The following is a 26,707-nucleotide window of genomic DNA, read 5'->3' on the forward strand; positions in this document are numbered from 1 at the left end:
ACTTAAGGTTTACATTTAAATACTTTATAAATAGTCAGATCCTAAGACCATTCCCAGGAAAGCCCACCCCAAAAACCCTCAAATGGAGTTGTGGGTGTGATCTCAGCTTTCAGCAATGCATTTAACCATGAACACTCCCCAGTCTTCCTCTCTTATAAGTCCTCATCAAAGGTTTCAGTGCACCTTAGCATCACGGTCTCATCATCAAGTGGGATGGCTTCTTCCTGCAAAACACCAGGGTGGAAGAAATTAAGGGGAAAGTGAGAACATTTTCTCTGTGAACTATCCAGTCCAAGTTATAACCTATTTTGAATGTCCCACCCATCATCCCCAGACCAACCCACTGTTGCTCCCTCCTTTCACAAAAGTTACCTGAATTTCTGTTTCCAAAGTCCATTCTCTTTGATCTTCAGTTACCAATTTCTGGAAGAAAACCGGAGTTCTAAGAAGGAAGGCCCCAGTTCAGTTTCACTCAACCTTCTTCTATGATAGCACGAAGAAGTCTTTTTGGGGACTTTCTCCAATGGGACACCAGAATAGGAAAAATTCCTAAGTTTTGTCCCCTGTGGTAAAACCCTAGGCTCAGAATGGTCCACTGAAAAAAGTGTCATTACAGAGTTTGAGTTTGATTGTGTCTCAGGGTCAATCAGTTCTCCTCTGTTCTCTAACTGGAGTGTAGCACTAACCCTGTCAAGGTGTGCCCACTGGTCACATGGGTGATGGGGTTCACAAGACATGTGGGTGACTGAAGGGAAATCACTCTTCACTGCTAAAGAAACATCAAGCACATTTCCTACTTGCAGTGGAGGCATCTTAAGTGAATGCATAGGAAAAAAAAGCCCGTATTACTGGTCCTTCCCCAAGTGTAGATGCCAGCAAGGCTGAAAAACTACTTCCAAGTCCCTAACAAAGGATATTCAGGTTCGAAAAGGAACTATTTGTATCCATCCACGTAAGAAGGAAAAGAACCAGGTTTCAGCTTCAGGAAGTATTCTCCAAAGCTTGAAAGAAGAGGCATTTAGGATACTCAAGATGAGACCAGAAGGCCTGGCCCACTGGGAGGGGGGAAATTTAAGATTTTAAAAAAATAAAGAACAAGCAAAAACCCAATTTATAATATCCCAGTTTTGAATTTCTGAGTAAACAGTTGGTTTACATTTTACTCAAAATGCCCTCTGCACTCACTCTAAAGTGCCATAGGAATCCAGGAAAACAGCTCTGGAAACTGTAGGCAGGGATTCGTGAGCTGCTGAAACCACAGCTCACACCAACAGGTCCTTAGTAAAGGAACTTAGTAAATATTTATGTAAATTAAGTCACACTCACTGCCTCATCTGGCCAAGGCTCATGGGACCTGGAAACTAAAAATGGTAAAAGCAGAAAGCGTTTTCTTCTCATGGGTGAGGGAGAACGTGGGGACAATTTGAGACGGTTCTCTGTCGTCAATTTTGGGTAGAGAAAGGGTTGAGAGCCTGGAATTCTGAAAAGACAAGTTGAGGCTGCCCTTTTCACCTTGTCCAACAACCTACAGCAGCCGTGCTGGGGATAAGAAGTAATTGGCTGCTGAGGGAAAAGTAGGAGCAGGTCCCAAGCCAGCAACAGTAGTTTTGCTCCTAGCTAAGAATTCTGGGGAAGATTAAAAATAAAACCAAACCATTATGTTTCAAGAGAAAGGTAGCAAATTGTACCTTAGTGGTGTTGGAGTAAAGAAAACATCTTACGATATAAAATATCTTTAAACTAATGGATGGTGATTATTTAGGCTATTTTAGTAAAGAATTACATTGTAAAAAATAAATAAAGGGTAGAAAATTCATGACTCTTAATAAGTTCCCGAAGGCTTGACTAGAGAAGTCCTGGTATCTAAATTCCAGGCAAAACATTAACAGAGTGTTGACCTTTTGACAAACGCTTCACTGCCACCTAACGGTAGCATCCTTAAATTTCACGTTCAGCCTTTTTTTTTTTTTTAAAGACGACTTAATCCAACCTTCACCCCCCACTTCCCAAAGCTGATCGAGTTCTAATTTGTCAACAAATTTCACGTAAACCTTCACAAAATGTCCCCGCCATCCCACCCACAACAGGGATGAAGGAGGACAATCACAGTGGCTTTTTCTCTTCAAAGTCAGATAGGTCCAGCTGTGCTGACAAGGTAGGGATTTGACCTTACTGGGCAGCCCTTAAGTAAATCACTTCTCTCTGCTTTTGTTTTTAAACTGAAGTTTAACTGGAGTCCTAGGCTACTCACCAGAAGGTCTCTGAAGATAGTGAAACTCTTCTGTCCTTGTGAGTGATGTAAAAAAAATCTTGCCTTAGGAAACATCCTCTCCTTTCTCTTCTCAGTTTTTTCTTAATAGTTTTCAGCCTCATAGGAGAACACATGACTTAAGTCATCTCCAAATGGAAACAGGCCAAATGAAATGAAAATGAGTTGACTCCTTTTTGGCATGACCAGGAAAAAGTTATTCAACATTTATTCAGTTCCTACTTCATACAAAATATTTGCCTTGAAAAACTCCCATTAAATAGGAATTTAATTCCTGGATTCTTAGATGAAAAGGCTAGTGGGCATATCATTGAGCTACCTAGGAATTCAAGCAAATGAAATACATTGGAAAATCCCTTTCCTCCATCGAGGAGAGATGCAAGGGGGCAGAGATCTTATCTGCTCTGCTGTCTGTCCTACCTGTGGCAACTGTGTGTTAGCACAGAAAAGGCCCTTAAAGAAACCGATGATCTGCACATAGAGATGGTTGTTTTCCTCTGGATTTTCTGAGCTGCAACCTGCGAACACTGAACTGACAATAGAAATAAAAAGAATATTTAACTCCTATGTTTTGGGTTTCTTTTTAACTTTTCCCTGGGTACACTTGAATATTTCTATTGAACCCTTGGTGGAATTCCCACGCACAAAGACTCCAGCTAAAGAAAGCCACAGTACATAGCACATACTCTGTAACCCACTCCTGGCAAAGCTCTACTGTGTCTCCTTGGTCCCTCCCTTTTAATCTCTCATGATATAAATTACCATCATGATATTCCAGACCTTAGTTTGAGTTGTTTAGTACACATGAGAAATGATGAGGACAGGAATAAACTCTCCTTATGGTGGGGTTGGTCTCTTAGCCTCTTGGTGCCCCAGGCAACCTTCAAAGGCTCCAAGGGTCAAGTTGCCAGTCTGCTTCAGCAGGATTGAGTTTACCTAGTAGGAGCTGCCCACACCCATGAAATCACAATTCTAGATTAAAAAACAATCTTCATGGTCAAATTTGGGATTCTGGGTCATAATCTCTAGACAGAAGAAAGGGATAAAATTCTTAGTTGCAGCATCTCCTCCCCTTGTCCCACAAAGCAGTAACATAGAACATTGGCTCCGTTCTCCAACGAAGGTCATTTCACAGAACCAACATGGTCTAATGACAAGAGCAAGTAGGTTGGAATTCAGAAGACCTGGCTTTTAATCTTGGCTCTTCTACTTGTTTGCCATAAATTTTAGACAAGCTGCAAACTTTCTGAACCCCAGTGTTTACTTGCCTGGGAATAACATAGCATGTCCAACCTCACAGGTCTGTTACAAGCGAGTGTGTATAAAACCTTGTGTAACTTCTGTGGCTGTTCCTTCGTTTCAGTCACGTTCAACTCTTTGTGACCCCATTTAAGGTTTTTTTGGCAAAGATATTGGAGTGGTTTGTCATTTCCTTCTCTAGTTCATTTCAGAGATGAAGAATTCAGGCCAATAGGGTTATTAGGTGACTTGCCCAGGGTCACATAGCTGGTATCTGAGACCAGAGTTGAACTCAGGAAGAACAGTAAGTCTTCCTGTGTCCAGGCCTGGTGCTCTATCCACTGCACCACCTAGGTAAACTTTATATCATTCTAAAGGTGTCACTTACTATTACCAGAACCCATGTTCATTCATTCTGAAGGGTCTGAGGGGAGAGCAGGGTCGAGACCACTAGATCTTGAAGCTGAGGACCCATGCTTGAATTCTGTCTCTGCCATCTGTGTAATAAGGTTAAGCTCTGTGGGCCTCAGTTTTCTCATGTGTTAAAATAAAGGGGGGTTGCTATTGGACTTGGTGACCTCTAAGGTACCTTCCAACTCTAGGTATAGGATCCCGATGAAGGCATCCCATGTTCAGTGGGAACCTCTGGCACAATGATCCAAGCAGAAGCCCACCTGTATAATCAATCATCTTTTCTCTCTGTCCTAAGGGGACTAAGGAATGTGTTGCGGGAGAAGAAGTCTCTGGCCAATCTTCAGAATAAAGCAGCCGGATGGCTTCTTTATCCATGCAGCTGTGAAGGGTCTGAAGCAACAGGATCCATCCTGAGATGACCTTTTAGATTTTCTTTAGCTCTATCTTGAGTCTTGAATGACTTTCTTCCTCCCCCAAAGAAGTGGAAAAGAAGCAACCATTTCCTGTGTTATTGACTTGTCTTAGAGGAATGACAATTTTCTTCAGATGACCCCTTTTTCCTAACTCCCTCACTAAAAAAAGTAAGTTATTTCAATAAGGAGGTAACAATGTCAGAAGTAAATGCAGGCCATCTCTCAGCAAGGCTGTTCTTGGACTAAGGTAATATTGTCTCCAGCAATTTTCTTTCTTTTTTTGTTTTTTTAAATTTCTTTTTATTCTTATGAACTTAATAAACATAAAGTAATTTTGACTAACACAAAAAGCAACCTCTGCCTTGCAAACAGCAGGGAAAGCCTTGTGTAATCTTAATAGCAACTTAATAAATATTCTATCTATCCATTTATCAATCAACCTATTTGTCTGTCTATCCATCTATCATCTATCTGTCCATCTGTCATTTATATACCTATTTAGCTCTCTACTACTTAGCACAGTGCCTAGCACATATTACTCATTTCTTTCATAAGTATTCTGTCCATCCATCCATCCATCCATCCATCCATCCATCCATCCATCCATCCATCTATCTATCTATCTATCTATCTATCTATCTATCTATCTATCTATATATCTATCTATCTATATCTACTTAGCACAGTGCCTAACACATTAAGTATGTAATCAAGTCTCTCTCTGTCTCTCTCATCTTCTCTACATCTCAGTCCTTTACTTATTTCTTATGCTTTGCTACAAACTAAACAGTAGCTGATACTCATAGATGGCTTGACTCCAGAGGAGGGAGGGTCACCAGATTTAGAAGAATGATGGAAAAATAAAGAGACAGACATTAAAAGTGGCAGATTTAGGTTGTTTGAGGAGGATCTTCCTAATTAGGGCTACCTGAAAATACCTCGTGTGGTGGTGAGTTCCATGTGTGGTGGGATGACTTCTTGTCAGACCTATGCAGAGATGATTCACACTTCAGATAATGGTTGAACTAGATGAGGACTAGGTACCTTTTAATCCTGAGATTCTAGGATTTTAGAAGTGCACCTTACACTTGAACTCTACCCATGATGGCCAGTTTTGACCTACTTTATGTCCAAGCTGGGGATGTGGGGGGTGGGGTAGGATGGGGTTAAGATCCACAGTGGTCTCAAGGCAAAGGATAAAGGAGTGAGTGATTTTAACACTAGCCCAGACCTGCCACTGAAGCCATGCTGGCTGATCCTGGAGTCACATTCTAGGACATCCCATACTACAGATCACTAAAGAGAAGAAGCAGTGACACGAGGCACTCTGCAACACATGCCTTTGCACAGCAGAATGTTTGGTTGTTGTCTAGTTGTTTCAGTTGTCTGACACTTGGTGATCCTATTTGAGCTCTTCTTGGCAAAGATACTGGGAGTTGTTTTCCATTTCCTTCTCTGAGTCATTTTAAAGATGAGGAAACTGAAGCAAACAGGGTCAGGTGACTTGTCTAGGGTCACACAGCTCTTAAGTGTCTGAGGCTGGATTTGAATTCAGGTTCTCCTGATTCCAGGGCTGGCACTCTATCCACTATGCCACCTAGTTGCCCAGTTAGCTTGTACGCACAAGACAAAAGGCCCTCCTTGGGTTGTCTTCCTCAGGTCCAGTAAGTGTCTGCCTAGGTAACAAGGTGATACAGTAGATAGAGTGATGGATTCAGAGAGGGAAAGTCCCGGATCCAAATCCTGTCTTTGACACTTACTAATTCTGCGACCCTGGCTAAGCCACTTAACCTGCTTCAGTTTCCTCCTCTGTAAAATGGGGATAATGATTACACCTGCTGGATAGAGTTGTTGTAAGGATTAAATGAGACAACATATGTAACATACTTTGCAAACGTTAAAGCGCCATGTAAATGCTAGCTATTATTGTCTTACCTGGGGCTGGATACACCTGCGGCCACATCAAACGCATCTTCAAACAGGATCTGTGAAGGGTTCACATTTTCTTATGTCAGAAGCAATAATCCATTTCTGGGTTATTAAGTCAATAACCCAGGAATCCCAATATGCTTGGGATTTCTGTAGTAAAACTTCTGGTAACAAGATTTAACCTGGAAACTAGTCACATTCATGTGGGCTCCACGCTGTAAGGTCAGGGGGCAGAAGGGTAACAGTAGAAGCATGACTGCTGCCTAAGTTATTCATTCCCTTTAGCCCCACAATGACCCTAAATGCTGGGCATTTAGCCCAAGGAGGTCAAAGGTGGAAAGGATCTATAGGGATCCAAAATATTCACATTAACACTTTTTGTGCTACCGATAACATGGGGAACAAAAGGTGACTGTTCAGCAATTGGGGAATGAATGAACACACTGTGTAGTGTTTGAGTGGAATGACATGTTCTTATAGAGTAAGAAACCGTGAATATAAAGAGTCCAGAGAAACTTAGGAAGCCTTGGATGAACAAATGCAGGACTTAAGCACAACCAAGCGGAAACACATAAAAGCCACAATCATGTTAAGGAAAATAACACTTTTTAAAAACACCCTCTATGTACGTACTGACTAATGTTGACTCCAGAGGTCAGATGGTTTCTGTAGAAAGGAAGGGACTGTAAGTGCAGAATACCACACATGCTTTTGGTTGCTATTCAGTCATTCCAGTTGTGTCCAACTCTCCATTACCCCATTTGGGGCTTTCTTGTCAAAGACACTGGAGTAGTTTGCCATTTCTTTCTCCAGCTCATTTTATAGATGAGGAAACTGAGGCAAACTGGCTTAAGTGACTTGCCCAGCATCACACAGTTAGTAAGTGTCTGAGGCTGGTTTTGAACACAGGAAGATAAATCTTCCTGACTTCAGGCCTAGTAGTCTATTCACTGGGCCACCTAGCTGTCCACATACTTTTAGATATAAGCCATGGCTTGTTTTGCTTTTTTTTGTTGCTTAACTACTTTTAAAGACAGGATCTATGGGACAAGAATACTGGGAAATGACACCATTTTGAAAAAAGAAATCGATTAAGAAAATCCAAAAAGAGAACTGATTCCTTTCCTAACCCTGTTTGGTTAATAATGTGCTGCCTGCCATCAGGATTCTCCCTGATTCTGAGGTCTTATCGAAAGGTCCTGGACTGGGCATCTTGGAACATGCCCACCATCCTGGTTCTGCCATTGCAATAGCCAACTTCTTTAACCTTCCTCCCCTCAATTGAGTCCTTAGAACATTTACCTCGAACACTGAGGATGGGGAGAACTAAAATAGGGATGAGAACTGAAAAGGGAGAGTGGACTCTGGGGAGCTGAGGTGGGTATGCTCACTTAGAAGGCAGGCAGATGCTGAGCACAAGGGGATAGATACGGAGGGGACTGGGTTCCGCTTTAAGGAAGGGGGAAAGACTGATTGGATGAGAAGGTTAAATATCTCAGGTCAGAAAGGTCTGTTATGAGACTGGGATGCTGATCGAATCTGCATGCCAACAAAGTTCCAGTGTCAGACACTAACTAAGAGACTGGAATAGGCACACCTGTTCTTTAGTATATATGAAATACTTTTCCCAAGTAGTAGAAAAACAAGAAAATATGAAAGTACAAATATCCTTAGTAAAGATCTCAAACACCAGTTTCTGTTTAACACTCCTATGAGTAATGTTGAACAAATTCAGGGGTCTTCACTGGTACCAGGGACCACCCAAGAAACTGGTGACATAAATCAATATCAACCATAAAGAAGAGATTTTTGTTAATAACTTCCTCTACGTGCAACGTCATATTCTGACATATTCAGAGTTTGAATAAAGTTAATGGAACTAGGTTAGAATGAATGGCCTAGGATCTATCCATGCCTTTAAATAAGACAAATAGATAGATGATGGCATCCATGAAGCTACATTTCAGTTGAACAGGACAAAAAACATGCTTCAATCTTGAGCAAAGGGCTGTAGTAACAACAAAAAAGTGATTATCTTTTAAATTCTCAATTCGTAGCAATAGGCATCCCTGGAATGAGGAACATGATCACTGACTGAAAAGGAAATCTAATTATTTGGTGCCTGGAGTATGCTTTACTTATGGGCAGCTAGGTGGTACAGTAGGAGGGGAGTACTGGCCTGGAGTCAGGAAGGCTCATCTTCCTGAGTTCAAATCTGGCCGCAGATACTTACTAGCTGCGTGACCCTGGCCAGTCACTTAACCCTGTTTGCCTCAGTTTCCTCATCTGTAAAATGAGCTGGAGAAGGAAATGGCAAATCACTCCAGTATCTTTGCCAAGAAAACTCCAGAAGGAGTCAAGAAGAGTCAGGCATGACCAAACAACAAAAGAGGAGACCACCCTTTTACTCCTCTTATCGCTCCACTAAGGAGAAGCCCCATTCTCAAAGAAAGAGGAGGCACCAAAACTCCACTGTGTGTTGTGTGTATACGTACACTGGACCCACACTTAGGACACTGGTGATACCTGCAAACTAAGAATTCCATCTCCCTCTACCTCCAAGGGTTTAAGAGATGGAATAGATAATAGAAAGAGCATTGTACCTGATGACAGAAGACCCAGGTTCAAGCCTAGACTCTAGCGCTCTCAGCTGTGTGATAATGAACAACACCCTCTCTTGAGCCTTTCTCCTTATTGTTCAGTCAGTGCAGTCATTTCTGTCGTGCCTGACTGTTCATGACCCCATTTGGGGTTTTCTTGGCAAAGATACTGGAGGGGTTTGTCGTTTCTTTCTCTAGCTCATTTTATTTTATTTTTATTTTTTTTTATTTTTTATTTTTATTTATTTATTTTTTTTTAATGTTTAACAATCACTGCCATACAATTGCGATTTTATCCCTCCCCACCCACTCACCACTACCTCCCTCCCTCCCCACGACTGCATACAATTCTGTATAGATTCTACATATACTTTCCTATTGAGTATATTTTCACTATAGTCATGCTATGTAGTCAGACTAAGATAAATGAAAGAATCCGTATAACAAATCAGAACATGATACACAAACAGATACACATACACAAACATGATCTGCTACATTATGTGAGTGACTTCCATATTTCTCTCTCTGAGTGTGGAAGGCATTTTGCCTTGAGGTCCACCATTGGGATTTTTTTTTTTTTCAGAAGTTCTTGTGTTATTACAAAAATCTAAGTCTACCAGAAAAAACTCTCACACACTGTGGTTGTTGCTGTGCATAAAGTTCTCCTGGTTCTGCTCCTTTCACTCAGCATCAGGTCATATAAGTCCTTCCAGGCCTCTCTGAAGTCTTCTTGTTCATCATTTCTTATGGCACAATAGTACTCCATTACATTCATATACCATAATTTATTCAGCCATTCCCCAATTGATGGACATCCCCCTGACTTCCAGTTTTTGGCAACTACATAGAGTGCTGCTATAAATATTTTTGTACATGTGGGACCCTTTCCCATTTTTATGATCTCTTGGGGATATAGTCCTAGTAGCGATATTGCTGGGTCAAAGGGTATGCACATTTTTGTAGCCCTTTGGGCATAGTTCCAAATTGCTCTCCAGAATGGTTGGATGCGCTCACAGCTCCACCAACAATGAATTAGTGTTCCAACTCTCCCACATCCTCTCCAGCATTTATCATTTTCTTGTTCTGTCATGTTTGCCAATCTTATAGGTGTGATGTGGTACCTCAGAGTTGTTTTGATTTGCATCTCTCTAACCAATAGTGATTTAGAGCATTTTTTCATATGATTATAGATAGCTTTAATTTCTTCCTCTGAAAATTGACTGTTCATATCCTTTGACCATTTATCAATTGGGGAATGACTTGTATGATTATACATTTGGGTCAGTTCTCTATATATTCTAGAAATGAGGCCTTTATCCCCGAGCTTAGCTGTAAAAATTTTTTCCCAATTTACTACATCCCTCCGGATTTTGGTTGCATTGGGTTTGGTTGTGCAAAAACTTCTCAGTTTAATGTAATCAAAGTTATCCATTTTGCATTTCATAATGCATTCTATCTCTCCTTTAGTAAAGAATTCTTCCCTTCTCCATAGATCTGATAAATACACTATTCCTTGCTTCTCCAGTTTATTCATGGTATCAATCTTTATACCTAAATCATGTACCCATTTGGACTTTATTCTTGTGTACGGTGTCAGGTATGGGTCTATGCCTAATTTCCGCCACACTGTTATCCAGTTTTCCCAGCAATTTTTATCAAACAATGAGTTCTTATCCCAGAAGCTGGGGTCCTTGGGTTTATCAAACAGAAGGTTGCTATATTCCTTGCCTACTGCATCTTGAGTGCCAAGTCTATTCCACTTGTCTACCTCTCTTTTTCTTAGCCAATACCAAGTGGTTTTGATAATTGCTGCTTTATAGTACAGTTTAAGGTCTGGTAGCGCTAGGCCACCTCTAGCTCATTTTATAGACGAGGAAACTGAGGTAGCCTGTTCAGTGACTTTCCCAGGGTCACATAGCTCTGAAGCATCTGAGGACAAATTTGAACTCAGGTCTTCCTGACCTTCTATTCACTGCTCCACCTAGCTGCTAAGCCTTGCTAAGCTTTCTCATCTTAATAATGGGGATGATAACACTTATTTTCCTTATACCTCCCTTCCAAGGTTATCATAGCAAAGCACACCGCAAATCGTAAAGCACTGTATAAGTAGGAAGTATTTGGTTTGCTATTTATTTATCTGTGCCATATCCTAGGCAATGTGGTATAGCACTGGCTTTGGTGGCAGAACACCTGAGTTCAAATCTACTGCTTACTATCTGTGGGCCTTTAGGCAAGACACTTAGCCTCCCTGGGCCTTGATTTCCTCATCTGTAAAATGAGGAGATTGAATTAGGTGGCCCTTCCAGCTCTAAGTCTATGAGCCTATCAGTGAGTGCTGCTTCTAGGATTGGGATGTCCCACGTTCCAACTCAAGAGCTCTAACTAGGAGTCCCCAAGTGTCTCTGATACTTAATAGCTCTATGACCATGTGAAAACCCCTGAACCTCTCTGAGATTTGGGCAATTCTCCAAGACTTCTTTAGTAAGTTATTTGCATTAGGGTCAGGAATCACTGTGTTATGCAAGAAAGTAGAGCTTTATTAATGTATCTTAGATCTGAGTGAACTTAGATTTTCTCTTGTTTGTTGGAAACTTTTCAATTGCTAAGACTTATCAGACATCTCCAGGATGCATGAGACTCCAAGCTAGAGACTTCTCCCCTTTACTGGAAGGTTTCCCCAACAGATTGGGCCAAATAAACAAGACATCTGAGTGAACAGAGCTGCACTCCAATTTTGTGCACGGTGTCAAATACCACACTTGGCAAAGGGCAGGCAATTATCAAGTGCTATTTTAAAATGAGATAATGCCATATGTCTTATCTCACTCATCCTTACACTAAGCCTTCGAGGAATGGAGTCTAATTGCCCCTCCTGCATACAGCTGTCCTGATCTCCCCACTAGTTAGACAACTCACCACCCATTCCTCTTTGCCCTCAAACTTTCCCCTCTGTGTCTGCCAAGATTGATAATAAATCTATATCCTGGCAAGTGGGGTACTTGGGAAGAAGGTAAGGAATAAGGGGACAGAAGAATAAGGCTGGTGTTCTGGAACCATGAGTTTTCCCCTTCCCCACTTTAAGTACCTCATTCATTCATTCATTCATTCATTCATTCATTCATTCATTCATGCATCTCTCCATCCAACCACCCATTCAATAATCAAATACTTCGAGCTTGGCACTGTGCTAAGGACTGGAGGTTTTGGTTGTTGTATCTGATTTCTTCATGAGCCCACTGGGGGTTTTCTTGGCAGAGATACTGGAGTGGTTTGTCATTTCCTTCACCAGCTTGTTTTCCAGATGAGGAAACTGAGGCCAACAGGGTTAAGTGACTTGCCCAGGGTCAAACAGCTGGTAAATATGTGAGGCCATATTTGAACTCAGAAAGATGAGTCTTGCTGCTCTACCCACGGTGCCACCTAACTGCCCTAAGGGCTGGAGAAACAAAGCCATTAATAGTAATAATTCCTGCCTTCAAGAAGCTAACATTCAACCAGAGGGGGTAGGGGAAGACAGCATGTACATACATAGATGAAAAAAAAAGCAAACTACAAGGTGCACTAAGACTTCTGGGACACCCTATATACAGATGAAGTGAATTAAAGTAACTCCTTGGGGAGAGGCAGGTGAGAGGGAAAGCATTAATAGTTGGGTAGGGAGAATTAGGATAGCCCTCACGTAGGAGGTACAGTACCTGAACTGAGACCTGAAGGAAGTTAAGGATCCTTCTTTTTAATCCTTCTTTACCCACTCATGGGCCCGATACTGTGCTGACTGGCATATATCGACCTGCTTCATTTTCAGCTGGGGCTGGTTCATTTTTTCTGGGCAGCCTGGTGGCCCCCACCTCTGGTTCTGCCATATTAACTGGCCACAGAACCGTTTGAAACTCATTTCTCGTTATTTCTACCCCCTCCTCCACATCAGCCCAATCAGTCCATCTGCCATATTGTTCTCATACACATTGTTCTTTCTGGCCTCTGTGCTTTTGCCCACATCATGAAATGACTTTCCACTCTCTTCTCTGCCCCTCCATCTCCCATTACTTCTTTCAAGTTCTCCTCCTCCTAAAGGCTTTCCCTGATTACTATGCTGAGAATTCCATTACCCAAGATCTCACTTGTGTATGTGGTTGATCCCATGCTATCTTTCCACTGTGGGTGCTGATCCTGCTAAGGGAGACCAGTTCAAGGTATGTCCCTAACTCTTACTGGGCTTTGACAGGCTGGAAAATCATGGGGAGTCAGAATCAAACTGGGACCCTCCAGAGTGGGTTGGAAGAAATAGTCCTCTCTGTCCTCATTGGTGGTAGAATGGTTCGGGTCCCCTGAATCTCTCTCAGGCCAGAAAAGTTACTTACAGGACATTTCAGTCAGTTAGCAAGTTGGTAACCTCCCCTGAAGAGGCAGCTACATGGTTCAGTGGACAGAGTGCTGGAAGTCAGCAAGACCCGAGTTCAAATGTGACCTCAGATATTTGCCAGCTGTGTGACCCTAGACAAGTCACTTAATCTCTGTTACCTGGAGAAGGAAATGACCAAGAAGACCCCAGGGATAGTATTGTCCATGAGGACATGAAGAGACAGACCTGACCGAATGATTGAATAACAACAACCTCCCCTTGACCCATGCGCTCCACCACAGTTGGGCCAATGGTTGTTACAGCTACCTGAAGACTCAAACTTATCCTCTGAGTTTTTTCTTCTACAATTCCTGCAGGTGGTAGCTATAGATGGGAAGCTAGGTGGTCCAGAGGGTAGAGTGCTGGGCCTGGAGTCAGGAAGACTCATCGTCATGAACTCAAATCCAGCTTCATACACTTCTTAGCTGTATGACCCTGGGCAAGTCACTTAATCCCCCTTGCCTCAGTTTCCTCCTCTGTAAAAAGAGCTGGAGAAGGAAATGGCAAGACTATTCCAGTATCTCTGCCAAGAAAACCCCAAATGGAGTCACAAAGAATCAGACATGACTGAAAGAATGAATAGGTAGCTATAGAGGTTCCCTGTTATAGTGAATAGAAAAGATGCCTTTAGAACCATGAAGAATTGACTTCCACTCTTGCCTTTGACATAGTCTGGCTCTGTGACCCTGCCCAGGACTCTGAATTTCTAAGTGACTCAGGCAGTACCAGTCTAAGAGAATCAAAGTTGTTGTTCTTCATAACCACCTAGAGTGCCCTATCCAAATAAAATCATGGATCTAGTAAAAAAAAAAATCCCTGCATGACCAACAATTCAGCATTGTGGTAGTGCAAACTTCCAAAGATATCAGCTATGATTCTAGTGACATTCTTGACACATTGATGTCACCCTGGAGAAGTTTCCTGGCCTCTTTCTCTATCTATAGCAATGGTTATGTCTTCTGGACCTACCTCTGTCTCCCCCAAAAGACCCACTTACCTCCTCTGGAGTGGAGACCAGGGATTCATTGGCCTCTTGGCTGCCAACTCCACTGTCCTTCACACTGTCCTCAGCAAGACACTCAGGCTGCTGGCAGGGAGCCTTTGCATTGACAAAGCTGCTTTGTCTCTGAACGCAGGCCTGGAGGATACTTTCTCTCTTCTCTTCTGGAAGCTCTTGCCACAGATGGGAGATGACTGTAGAGACAATGGGCAGGGACACCTGCTCAAGGGAGATGATTCCATTCTGGATCAGAAGGTCCACTGTCTGCTTGTAGAAGTAGAGATATCTAGAAGAGAGGAAGGCCAGCGGTAGGAGAGGGGTGGTGATCAAGGGTGGTCACTAGGAGGTCAAAGGTGCTGCTCCCCACTTTTTACTCCCCCTGCCCATGTTTCATTGAGGTGTGATTGTTTCACAGAATCTCAGCTTGGGGACATTAGCCAACCGAGGAAGGGATGATCAGAATCCAGCATCTGCATCAGAGCAGGAATCTCTTCTAAAATATCCTCTGACAAATGTTCGTGCATTCCAAAAGACCCCCAATGATGCCCACTTTCTGCCAGAGAGATGATGGACTCCCAACGCAGTCTGACATACTCATTCTTGGACAAGGCTGATGAGGGAATTCACTTGACTTGACTATGCTCATTTGTTGCAAGGAATTGATTGATTTTTTTTGTTCATTGTGGAGAGAGAGAACATAAATGCTTGTTGATAAAAATGATTTTAACAACACTTATGTGCTCCTTAGTCACGGCAGAGCAGTGGACACAGGAAGTGGTAGCAGGATTCATTCTTCCTATGAGACAGCTGAAAAGACTGAAGCAGAGAATAATGAAATGACCCAACCCAGATCATGAGTAGGGTTGGGAATGGGGTCCCCAAAGTGGCTTGCCTTCTGATATTAGACCCAGCTTTGTCCTAGATCTTAGGATTTTCTTGTGATAGGATGAGAATGAGTTGGTGGCATCATTTTGATGCCCTACTTGTTCTTGGGGTCATTTAACTTTGCTGCTGCATTCCCAAAGGCTAAAGCAGGACATCCTTGGGGCATTCAACCAGAAATCACGGACCTGTCCTGGCTGGGAATGAGCATGGTGAGAGGCCTATACCAGCTCTGGTTCTGTTTCTGGGTTTGTAAACAAGGAAAATCCTGATTTGCTGGTAAAGATGGAACATTGTTGTGAAATGCTACTGAGGCCTTTTGGAGAATACCCTTGATGACTCCCTCAGTCTTCATGATTAGGCAAGGACTTTATCTCTGCCTGCCCCGTAGAAGAGTCATAGTGATTTCAGCTATATTTGGCAACAAATCAAAAAAAAAGATTCTTAACAAGCAAAGTCCAAATAAGTCAGCGACTATCTCAAAGGTTCATAAATTCCTTAGCACTAGAAGGTCTTCCAGGGGAGGCTGTATGACCTCTTGTCACACATGATGTACAGGGAGTATTCCTACAACGATTGGGGGTTGGACTAGAATGACCCCTGAGTTCTTTTATGCTTCTGAGGTCCTATGATACTATAAACTGAGAACCCTAAGGTCCCTCTGCAATTCTAAAATTCTGTGTTTCTATGGATGCTACAACTACAGGGACCACAAGAAAAGAAATTAATCTTGGCAAGGGACCTTGGGAAGGAAGGGGTCCCGAACTTTGTGAGAAATCTGGACCCTGAACTATGAACCTCATGCTTTGATGTTGTAGCAAATTAAGTATCGTACTTGGACTCCAAGTATGTGAGTTCTACACACTTATTAGCTGTGTGACCCTGGGCAAGTCACTTCACTCTTAGTCACAGTTTTCTCATCTCTAAAGCTGGGATAATAATAGCACTTCACTCATAAGGTTATTGTGAAGATTAAATGAAACAATAGGTATAAAATATTTTATAAAACTTAGAGTGCTATAGAAATGTTAGTTACTATTATAATTAATTCTCCTTCAACAAAATGGAGCTAGGGAGTGAGAGAAGAAGAGCTTCTTTATGTCTTTTCTGTCATATCAGAGTTCAGTGTAAGACCTATGTACTTCCTGTGCAGGACAGGGCTTATGTAATAGTCTGAAAGGTGCCTCTCCGCAGGTCCTGGCTGAGTAGAGAGGTTTATTAGGGAATGGGTATGGAGGGACAGACATGTTAAGGTGATTAGGTGGTATAGTGGACATAGGTAGGTGGTACAGTGGACGGAAAACTGGGTCTGGAGTCAGGAAATCCCGAGACTGAATCTAATCTTAGATAACTACCAGTCATATGATTTTGGGCAAGTCACTTACCCTCTGTTTGCCTCAGTTTCCTCAGCTGTAAAATAAGGATGATAAGAGCACCTTTGTAAAGTGCTTAGCATAGTGCAGGGTACATAGTAGATTCTATATAAATGCTAGCTATTATCTAGTATACTGGGCATACTGGATTTGGAGTGGGAACCTGAGGTTCCGGATTTGGAGTGGGAACCTGAGGTTCCAGGCTGCACTATGTAAATGTTAATGCTACTGTTACTCTGGGACGAAAGGACCCCTTTGTCACACAACAGGTGCTGTCTTCCCCGCCTCCAACAAGAGTTCTATGGAGAATGATCCAGGTAAATGTCTGCTGTGTTGGACAGCCCATAGATTTTGTATCTGAGCATGGAAAATGCCCAAAGACTCTACAGAAGCATCGTATTGCTGCCCTCTGCTGGCCAAGTTCTACCCTGATGCTTGGCACATCGTGATTAACCTCTGCCTGGGAGAAGAGGGGCTGACACAGGGCTGCCTTTCCATGTCACTGTTCAAGTCATAACATCACACATCAGAAATTCAGAGCTAAAAGGAATTTTAGAGGATTTTAGTCCAAACCCCTCACTTTTTGTTTTTCTCTCTCTCCCTTTAATTATTTTAATTTACTATTTCAACAACCTCCAAAAACTATGGACATTTATACATCTGTATAAACAGAGAACAGAGAAAGAGTATTTGCCCATGACATTGCAAGTCTCTATAATATACAACTTGCTTTTCTATTTAAAGGATAAGATACAATCAATCTATAATGGACCCCATTAGCCGTCTTCGGAATCCTGTGGACCCCATTCTTCTCAGAATAATGTTTTTAAAGGTATTAAAAAAAACACACAAGTTTACAAAGAAAGCCAATTTATATTAAAATACAGTGATACCTGTATATATAGCACATATATGTATATGTACGTATGTGTGGATAGATAGGGAGATAAAGACTTAGATAGATGTTCCAAGTTACAAACCTCTGCTTCTAGAGATAGTTGTGAAAACTATGAAAAGGAACCTAGAAGGCCCACCATAGGCCATTTCACCAAGCAGAGAACTAGCCTAGGTCAATGCCTTTTTGCTCTGTGACTGAGCAAATCTTCTCTCTCTCTCTCTCTCTCTCTCTCTCTCTCTCTCTCTCTCTCTCTCTCTCTCTCTCTCTCTCTCTCTCTCTCTCACACACACACACACACACACACACACACACACACACTCTGTGTCTCTGTCTCTGTCTCTCTCTCTCTCTCTCTCACACACACACACACACACACACACACACACACACACACAAACACACTCCCATTACCAATACCACCAACCATGGACTAGTAGGATGTCACTTACATACCGTTCAAATTCCAACAAGTCAGGAGATGAGGTAATCGAGGACAAGTTGGAAAACTCATCTCTCCTCTCTTCTTCCTCCTCCACAGCTTCTCTGTCAAGCTCTTGAATCAGGTACCAGATTGTTTCACCATTCTCACCCATGGCTTCTGATGTCATGCTGGGGAAATAAACAGAGACACATGTTAAGCGGACAGCATCTTTAACATTTATCCCTCCCTCTCTCTACTTTCATTTCTACTCCCTAGTTCAGACCCTTAGACTAATTCAATTGTCCCACTGACTTGGACTACAATGATGGTCTCCTAATGATCTTCCTTCTTGTATTTTCTCCTCCCATCCTATGCCACCAGATTCATCTTCCTCATGCACACACCTGCTCATTTCATTTTTTTCATGAAAAATAGCACTGACTTGCCAACTGTATGAAGCTCAGATTTCATGGCCTGGCTGCCCTCTACTACCCCCTACATTTCTAGTTCTGTCTTATATTGTCTACCTCTGGCTACCCTCTACTACACCCTACATTTCTAGTTCTATCTTATATTGTCTGCACCCCCACCCCCACCTTTCTCTTATCTCTGTACTCTATGCTCAGGTCAGACTGGGTAACTTACTTTCCTTTGCTGCATAGACCCCATATTTACCCACTTCTTTGTTCTTATCTCCATTGCTCCTCATGCCTAGAATAGTCTCCCTTACATTTCCATTGAATTCCTATCCATCCTTTAAATTTCCATTCAAAAGTGTCCTCCAGAAAACCTTCCCTCATCCCCTATGTTGTTATTCAGTTGTTTCAATTATGTCTGACTCTTCATGGCCCCATTGAGGGTTCTCTGGGGAAAGATCCTAGAAGGATTTGCCATTTTCTTCTCCAGCTTTTTTATAGATGAGGAACTGAGGCAAACAGGGTTAAGTGACTTGCCCAAGGTCATACAGCTAGTAAGTGTCTGAGGGCAGATTTGGACTCAGGAAGATGAGTCTTTCCAGCTCCAGGCTTGATACTCTATCCACTGTACCACTTAGATGTCCTCAGTTAGTCATGAATGCTCTTTCCCCCACCCCAGACATCATATGACACTTTGTATGGCTCCCACATCTGCACTATTAATGAATTGATACTCACTTAGCACCCAGGATTGTGCTAAATCTAGGAGATTTGAAGACAAAAGTCAAAAGATTTCTGCCCTCAAAGAAGTTACATTTCACTGGGGATTCAACATGTTCATAGGTATATGCATGAGAAATCAAAAGTAATTTCCAAGGGGAAGGCAATAGCAGCTGGGAGAAGAGAGGGAGGTCTTCCGCAGAAGAATATGGCCCTTGAGCTGAGTCTTGAAGGAAGCTAGGAATTCTGAGATGCAGAAGTAAGAGGGAGTGGAGCCCAGGTATGAGGGAGAGCCAATATAAAGTCATGGAGATGGAGCATAAAGTGACCTGTAGGAAGGAGACCATTTTGGTTGGGCTATAATGTCCAAGAAGGAGGGTCATGTGTACTAATGTTATTCAAGTATGTAATACCCCCTTGCTAAACTATAAGCCCCTTGAGACAGAGACCTAAAGTTGGCATTCGCTTCCAGATTCTGGCACGATGCCTGGCATGTACACAGCTGGTACTTCTGAAATGTTTGCAAAACGTCCTTAAACTTTGGGAGTCTACAGTGCCTTACCTGTGATTGTTGAAGTACATCATGGCATACTCTGCTTTGACCTCCTCTAAAGTGGATGCCTTTCCATCTTCCAGGTTTAAGGATTCTGTTGTCAGGAAGAAGGGAAGGTGTTGGAAAGAGATGTTGCTGTTCAGATGGGAAGCCTGACACTCCATAGTTCAATACTCAGGAGGTTCTGAGGACAGCTCCCTCTTGTAAACAGGAGGGCACCAAGGAAGGCAGAGGAGGATTGGCAAAGCCAACAATGAGAATGCAAAGAATTAAGAAGACAAGAAACATGTAGCATCATAGGTCAAAGAAGCTTAGAACTGGAAGGGACCTTTCTCCTAACTCATCCCCAGCCTATCTAGAGATCTTCCTGCTCTTCCTCCTCCTCCTACTGGTTAATGAGGGGTTCCCAAGTGAGGGATATGCCATATCCAGTTGTCCTGCCCTAGAGGGCTGCCAAGGACCCCAGATCAGGCTGCTCACATTTGTCTCTCATTTAGTGAAACTCTAACCCATCTATCCAGAATTAAACCCCACCTGACTGAGCATCAGAGCCAGGTTTGATCCTGGAAGGAGAGAAGGGGCATGCCACGATACGCAGTTACCTTTCATCTTCAACAAATTATCCAATGTTTTCTCCAATTCCTGAATGTGAGTCTTCGCCTTACGCAAAACCTGCCACTGAACACAAAGGCAAAGCTGAAGCCCCTCCCTGACCACTCCAAGCAGGTGTGTGTTGCTAGAAGCAGAGAGGCCTTCCCCTGTGGACTCTTCATTCCCACAAGTTGGTTACAATCTTTCAGCTATTTTGATGCAAGTGACAGGAATGGGTAAAAGACCAAGGCCCAATTCAACTGCAAGGATTTAAGCCTTTAAAAGAGCTCATATAAATGGGTTTTATATGAAATACCAAAATACTTGGGTAAGTAGAGATCAGCAAAATGTTACTTGAGTGTTTTTTTTAGTGTTTGGTTAAAATGACAAGCTGAGATTAGCAACTTAAATATTGATGCTTACGCAGTAGCTACAACTCTACCCCTACAGAGTTTTAACAATTTCAGACCTGTCTGTGGATTATAAAGAGATGATAGATTTCGAGCTGTAAGGGACCTCAGAATTCATCTAGTCCAGTCATTCTTAATTTGGGGTCCATGATTTTGTTTTCCTTAATATTTGGATAACTGCATTTCAATTTTTCTTTGTAATCCTTTATGTCATACATTTAAAAACATTATTCTAAGAAGGAAGAGGGGTCCCCAAGGCTTCACTGGACTTCCAAAGGGTTCCATGGCATAAAAAAGATTAAAAGCCTCTGATATAGTGCAACTAAAGCCCCAAAAGGTGAAGTGGGACTAAGGGAACACAGACTAATAAGGGACTGCAGGCACATGAATCCAGGTCCTCTGACTACAATTCCAGTGCTCTTTGCCTTAGAGCCACAGTATCTTGTCATGGACATTACCAGGAAGACACCTCCTAGCTTGACAAAGGTGGAGGTATAAAAAAAAACAGGCAAACAAATAACTTAATGTATATTCAATGCAGCTGGTTTGAATCCTGGCTTAAGTAATTTCTTTAATAATGGCCTAGAAGCAACCTGTAAGTAGGGACTGTGGTTTATGCTTTCTTACCATGGAATACAGTTATCCCTTCCACACTGCAACTTTTCCCATTGTGGTTTCGATATATCGTGAGTCAGCACAAGAAATTAAATGGGAATTTTGGGGAGTTTCACTGAAGCAGCAGATAACACACAAAGGCCAGCAGATGACACAGAGCCTATGACCAAATACTTAACTCAGATTTTACAATAAGGTACTATAAATACCCCATAAAGAAAAGACTTCTTCTCTGGCATGAAGGGAGGACCAAAACTTTTTACACATATTTTTCCAGATCGAGGCAATGCTGTGCCCTACAACGTGGAAGGGATAACTGTACTTCACATTGACTTTGGCATACTCCTTCACTGACTAAGAAATTCTACTAGCTCCTTTTAGAAAGAAGATTTCCTATAACAGGAGATGACTAGTTTGAATATCAGTCTTCAGGATGCCTAGCTTCAATGTACACTGGCAAACTAAAGTAGCCGAACTAGATTTGGCTTACCTGTGACGATGTGTTGCCAGTTAACATGCCAATCCACCATTCAAACAATGGTTAATTGGAGAGTGGGCTCTCTATTCGAATTCACCTTTGTGCCCCTTTCTGCCATGCCCACAGCTGACATTTCAGAAACGTTGGTTAAATTTTATTAGCATTGTGGTTCATCTAATAACTCATTAAATAGCCACCATGGCAACAGGCACAATTTCCAATTGCATTGTCAGCTTTAACCCTGAATTGATGAGCATAGAAATTTTCCTCCTGTCCTTCCCTGTCCCCCAAAAAGTGTGAAAAGTTAGAAAAAGGCAGACTCCATTCAAACTTCTTACATTCTTATTCCACAAAGGGAGACAACACAGATGACTTCTTGATTTTATTCCACCTTACTTGCATATTGCATCAGGTAGGATTTAAGTTTGCAATTTTAGGTGAACTCACACACTAACTGGATGCACCACAGGGAGATGCTCAGATCAAAGCAATAGGCAAGGAGTTCTGACCAACCCAAAGGCAAGAGAGAAGGACCAGAGCAACAGTACAATAGAAAACATTTCCTGTGTAACACAAGCCACCATCAACAATCCACTCAAAACAGAGGTGCATTTCCTGTTGCTCCAAGCAACTATGTTCTTACAAGGCCTATGACCCTGTGGAAATTACGCTGAATTTGGAGTCAGATCTTGCATGACTTGGACTAGCAACTTAATTCAGGCCTCAATTTTTTCATCTACAAAAATTAAGGTGTTTGAATAAAGGGCCTCTGAGGTTCCTTCCAGCTCTCAACGTATAATCCCATAGCCACATAGAATGAGACAAGGATTTTCTCTCCTACAGACCAATAAGGCATTCCCCTTTTGCTTGAGCATAGAGATGGACTTACCTAAAAATTAAGAATAGAGGTTAAAATGCTTTTATTTTTAAAATGAAAGTACTAAGTAGGCAAGGCACTATGTTTCTTCTTTTGGAGCCCTGCAACCTGTCTCTCATGATCCTCCATGAACTAAAGGGACTCAGTGTCTCAAAACTATAGGGAAAAGTAAGCAGAAAGAATAGCGTTCTTGTCCATGAACTCCTCTACTATTTATAGTGATTTATCATCCTTTAAAGGTTGTAAACATCCTGTAAAATTCTCTTTTTTTTGTTCCACTTCCATATGGAAATGTACATTGTATCTGATGTTTGTTAAATTCAGCATTTTTTTAAAATTGCACTAAAAGGTAAGTTGAGATTTTTTTTAAGTTTACAAATCACTTTGGACACATCCCCTTCCTGACGCTCTATGAGGTAAGTGATATTGTCGTCCCCATTTTATAGATGGGAAGACTACAGCTCAGGGAGGTTAAATTCATTGACAGTCACCCAACTAATCAATGTCAAAGGTGAGGGGCCTACCTGACTCCAAGTCCAGTACTCTAGCTATTATATACCACACTGCCTGTCTCTTCTGGTCCCAAATGTCCATTCTATTTAGCACCCTCTGCACATTGAAGGAAAAGTATGATTTTATAGCTTCTTTCAACTCAGATAAACATTCTCCTTTCAGTTGTTTAGCTCTTTAAGTTGATGTAGCAAACATGTCCTTGCTAGGAGGAAGACACTATTCAAGACTGTTCCTTTCTGGATGACCACAACTTCTGACTCATGGGGAAATGACCATTATCAAAGTACTGTTCTAATTTAGGGGCAGCTAGGTGGCATAGAGGATAGAGATTCTGGTGTCAGGAAAACCTGAGTTGAAATTCAGCCTCAGATACTTACTAGCTGTATGACACTGAACAAATTACTTAACCCTGCTTGCCTCAGTTTCCTCATCTGTAAAATGAGCTGGAGGAGGAAATGGCAAACCACTCCAGTATCTTTGCCAAGTCATGGGTCACAAAGAGTCAGACAGGATTGATACGAATGTATAACAATTCTGTTGTACCTTCCTCCTATGGAAGTGACCTTAAATTCTCAAAAGTTCCTCTTGAGAAGGGAGGGCCCTCTCTGACAACTCCAACCCAAGTTAGAAAGACTTCAAATGCAAACTCTGTAGCGAGTGACATATCTTTTGTCTGAGGTCTAGTCTCACTGAGTCCAAAGAAGCCAGAAATTTTAAGACTGTCATCTGTACCCACAGAACCTTCCATTCAAATCAAGCCAGCGGGTCCTTAGTGACAGCCCACTCTCCCACAAGGCAAAAGGCAGGTAAATGTTGTGGAGAAAGTTTGCCTTTAGAGGCAGCAAGACCTGGATTTGAGCTGTATCAGTGACAGACACCCCTCCTCCCCCCTCCCCCCCCCAACACACATACTAGCTATGTGACCCTGGGCAAGTCACTTAATCTGAGCGCTTGAGGCAACTGTGTAGACGCCCCAGGCAAGACTACAGGTCCCAATAAGGATGAAATTTCCCAAAAGAAATGAACAAAACAAAAAACGCTGTGACTTTAAGTCTCTCAAGGTACAAAGACAGAAAGCAAAGCAGCCCCTGCTCTCGGAGTTTGCATTCTGTTTGAAGGAGACAAATCATCCCAGGGCCAACGTGCTTTTTAGACGGTTCTGGGAATGTATTGTTTGGAGGTTTAGAAGCTTCAGCACCTTCTCCCCAACAAGAGGGTGAGCTTTGCTGGGACCAGGATTGCCGGCTCTCGTATCCTCTCAGCAGCTAACTCGTGGCTCCAGCCTCAGGCAGCACGGAGTATAGATGGCTGACTATCCGTCCAGGTGGTTAGGTTTGTTTGTTTGTTTGTTTGGCTGAAACCCAGAAAACCTAAAGACCAGGAAGAACTTCTCCTAATCTGAGGCTCTTTGCTCACCAAAGACAGCAATAATAATAGATAATCAATAATAATAATAGAACCAATAAGATTAACTATTATTATTAATAATTGATGATTATATAAAATATGATTGATAATAATGAATCAGATTAACTCTAATAATGATAACTAAGATAATTAGTAACAGTAGCCAACATTTAGAGGGGCAGCCAGGTGGCCCAATGGATAGATCACCAGACCTGAAGTCCCAAAGACTCATCTTCCTGAGTTTAAATCTTATCTCAGACACGTGCTGTGTGACCCTGGGAAAGTCACTTAACCTTATTTGCCTCCGTTTTCCTTCTCTGAAGAAGGACTCCAGTACCTCTGCCAAGAAGAACCCAAATGGGGTCATGAAGAGTCGGACACGGCCAAAAACGCCTGAACGACAACGCAAAGCATTTATAGAGCGCATTGAGGTTTGTGGAATACGTTATATGTATTACCTCATTTGATCCTCACAACAACCCAGCGAGGTAGACACCATTATTACTCCCATTTTAAAGATGAGGAAACTGAGGTTGAGAGATGCGAAATGCCAAATGCCACACAGTTAAATAAGTCTTTACAAAATTTGTTGAGATCACAATTAACAAAAATGACCACTAGTAGAGGCAATATTTTACCATCTGCATTAAAATACAGCAGTTGTAGGCTCAGAAAGGACCTTGGGGGTCACTGAGTCTAACCTGGACTCAGACAAAAGTCCCCTTTACACCATACCTGATGAGGGGTCATCTGGACTTTGGTTGTAGACCCCCAATGATGACAGTGGTGAGAGATGCCAAAGTCCACCCTGTCCCACCCCTGCTTCCTGGGGGCAGCTCACTCCACTTCTGGTGGATAGCTGGAATTGATAGAAAACTTTTCCTTACATGGAGTCTAAATCTACCTCTCTTCAGTGTCATTCCGGATACTTCTACTTCTGTCCCCTGGAGCTAAGAAGTCTAATCTGATTTCCTCCCATGATTGCCCTTCCATCATTTGCCAGATAGCTCTTTGTTGTAGACTGTAGTTAGAGGGCAAAGGTAAGATGAGAAGCAGGTGATGCCACAGTTGTACTAAGAAGTTAAGCAAGTGGAATGACATTTCTTGATTGACTATGAGAATCATAGTTGGTTTGAGGAGGGAAATGGAGTCATTTCTCTGCTCTAGGGATCCGTTGAACCAGAAGACTGAAGTTGGAATAGGTTCATATCCAAAAGGCTTCTCCTTCTCCCCACGTGCACCCAGACAGGAATGTTTCACACTCATGGTCACATAGATCCGTGACAATGTTCCGGCTAGAAGATCATGACCTATCAGTTAACCAGGGTGCTAAAGCCACACTCCACTTCTCTTCCCTTAGGCATTTCTGGCAGGAGGAGAGGGAAGATATTGCCAGAAGTAACTGAAACACTGATGGCTGCTGTACAACCCCCTCTCCCTGCCCCAGCATAGCCAGATTCCCTATTGCCCCGAGTTATCCTGGCAGGTTCCTCCATGATCCCTCTCCCTGCACTCCTATTTCATTTTCAGGTGAGGAACAGATGATCTTACAGATTCATAGATTTCGATTTGGAAGCGACCTTTAAGGTGACCTAAAGCTTTTTTAAAGAGGAGGAAGGGCCAGTTAGGTGACAGAGCGGATAGAGCAGCAGACCTGGACTCAGGAAGATTCCTCTTTGTGAATTCAAACCCGTCCTCCCACATTTAGTAGCTATGTGGCCCTAGGCAAGTCACTTTAACGCTGTTTACCTCAGTTTTCTCATCTGTAAAATGAACTGGAGAAAGAAATGACAAGCTTCCAAGAAAACTTCAAATGTGGTCAAGGAGAGTCAGACACAACTTAAAAATGACTGAATAACAACGAAGTGAAGGAACAGGGGTCCAGATCAGTTAGGTGACTTGTCCTGTGTCATACAGGTAAGTGATTTGAATCTAAGCGCTCCTTCTTCCTGAAAAATGTTGGGATCCCTGATCTATATCCACTTATGTTGCTATCTCCCTCCCCTTTGAGCCACTCACCCCTGCCTCTCCATACCTTTGTTGTTTTACTATTAGAGTGAGAAAAAACCGTTTTCCTAAGGCTGTTGAAGAGTCTGACCAGCGTTGCTCGGTGCCGGGCCTGAGACAAGCGTCTCCGCAGCAGTCGGGGCTCTAACTCCTGTAGCTGGGTTAGGAGTTTGGGAGTCCCGCTGACACATGGGCTGCTGTCTCCGGACGTCTCCATTAAGAGCTGCAATGGAATATTATGCCTTCTGCCTTTACTAAATAAATATACAGGAGGAAG

At 42.4% G+C, this 26,707-nt stretch overlaps 1 protein-coding gene and 1 long non-coding RNA gene across 2 annotated transcripts; both read right to left on the reverse strand.

Moving 5' to 3' along the window:
• LOC140533210 (stimulated by retinoic acid gene 8 protein homolog) lies at nt 1–26,707 on the reverse strand. Its single transcript, XM_072652644.1, has 8 exons — nt 26,459–26,707; nt 20,135–20,210; nt 19,542–19,626; nt 17,876–18,031; nt 14,267–14,555; nt 6,271–6,320; nt 2,690–2,801; nt 1–224 (listed from the first exon to the last, which is right to left on the reverse strand). Exons 1-8 carry the CDS (start codon nt 26,645–26,647, stop codon nt 153–155), a joined length of 1,029 nt encoding a protein of 342 aa, XP_072508745.1. The 5' UTR covers nt 26,648–26,707; the 3' UTR covers nt 1–152.
• LOC140533211 (uncharacterized) lies at nt 372–2,294 on the reverse strand. Its single transcript, XR_011976835.1, has 2 exons — nt 2,252–2,294; nt 372–423 (listed from the first exon to the last, which is right to left on the reverse strand). It is a non-coding gene; the product is annotated as an uncharacterized lncRNA (long non-coding RNA).

The sequence above is a fragment of the Notamacropus eugenii genome, chromosome 3 (genome assembly GCF_028372415.1).
Source record: "Notamacropus eugenii isolate mMacEug1 chromosome 3, mMacEug1.pri_v2, whole genome shotgun sequence".
Lineage (NCBI taxonomy): Eukaryota > Metazoa > Chordata > Mammalia > Diprotodontia > Macropodidae > Notamacropus > Notamacropus eugenii.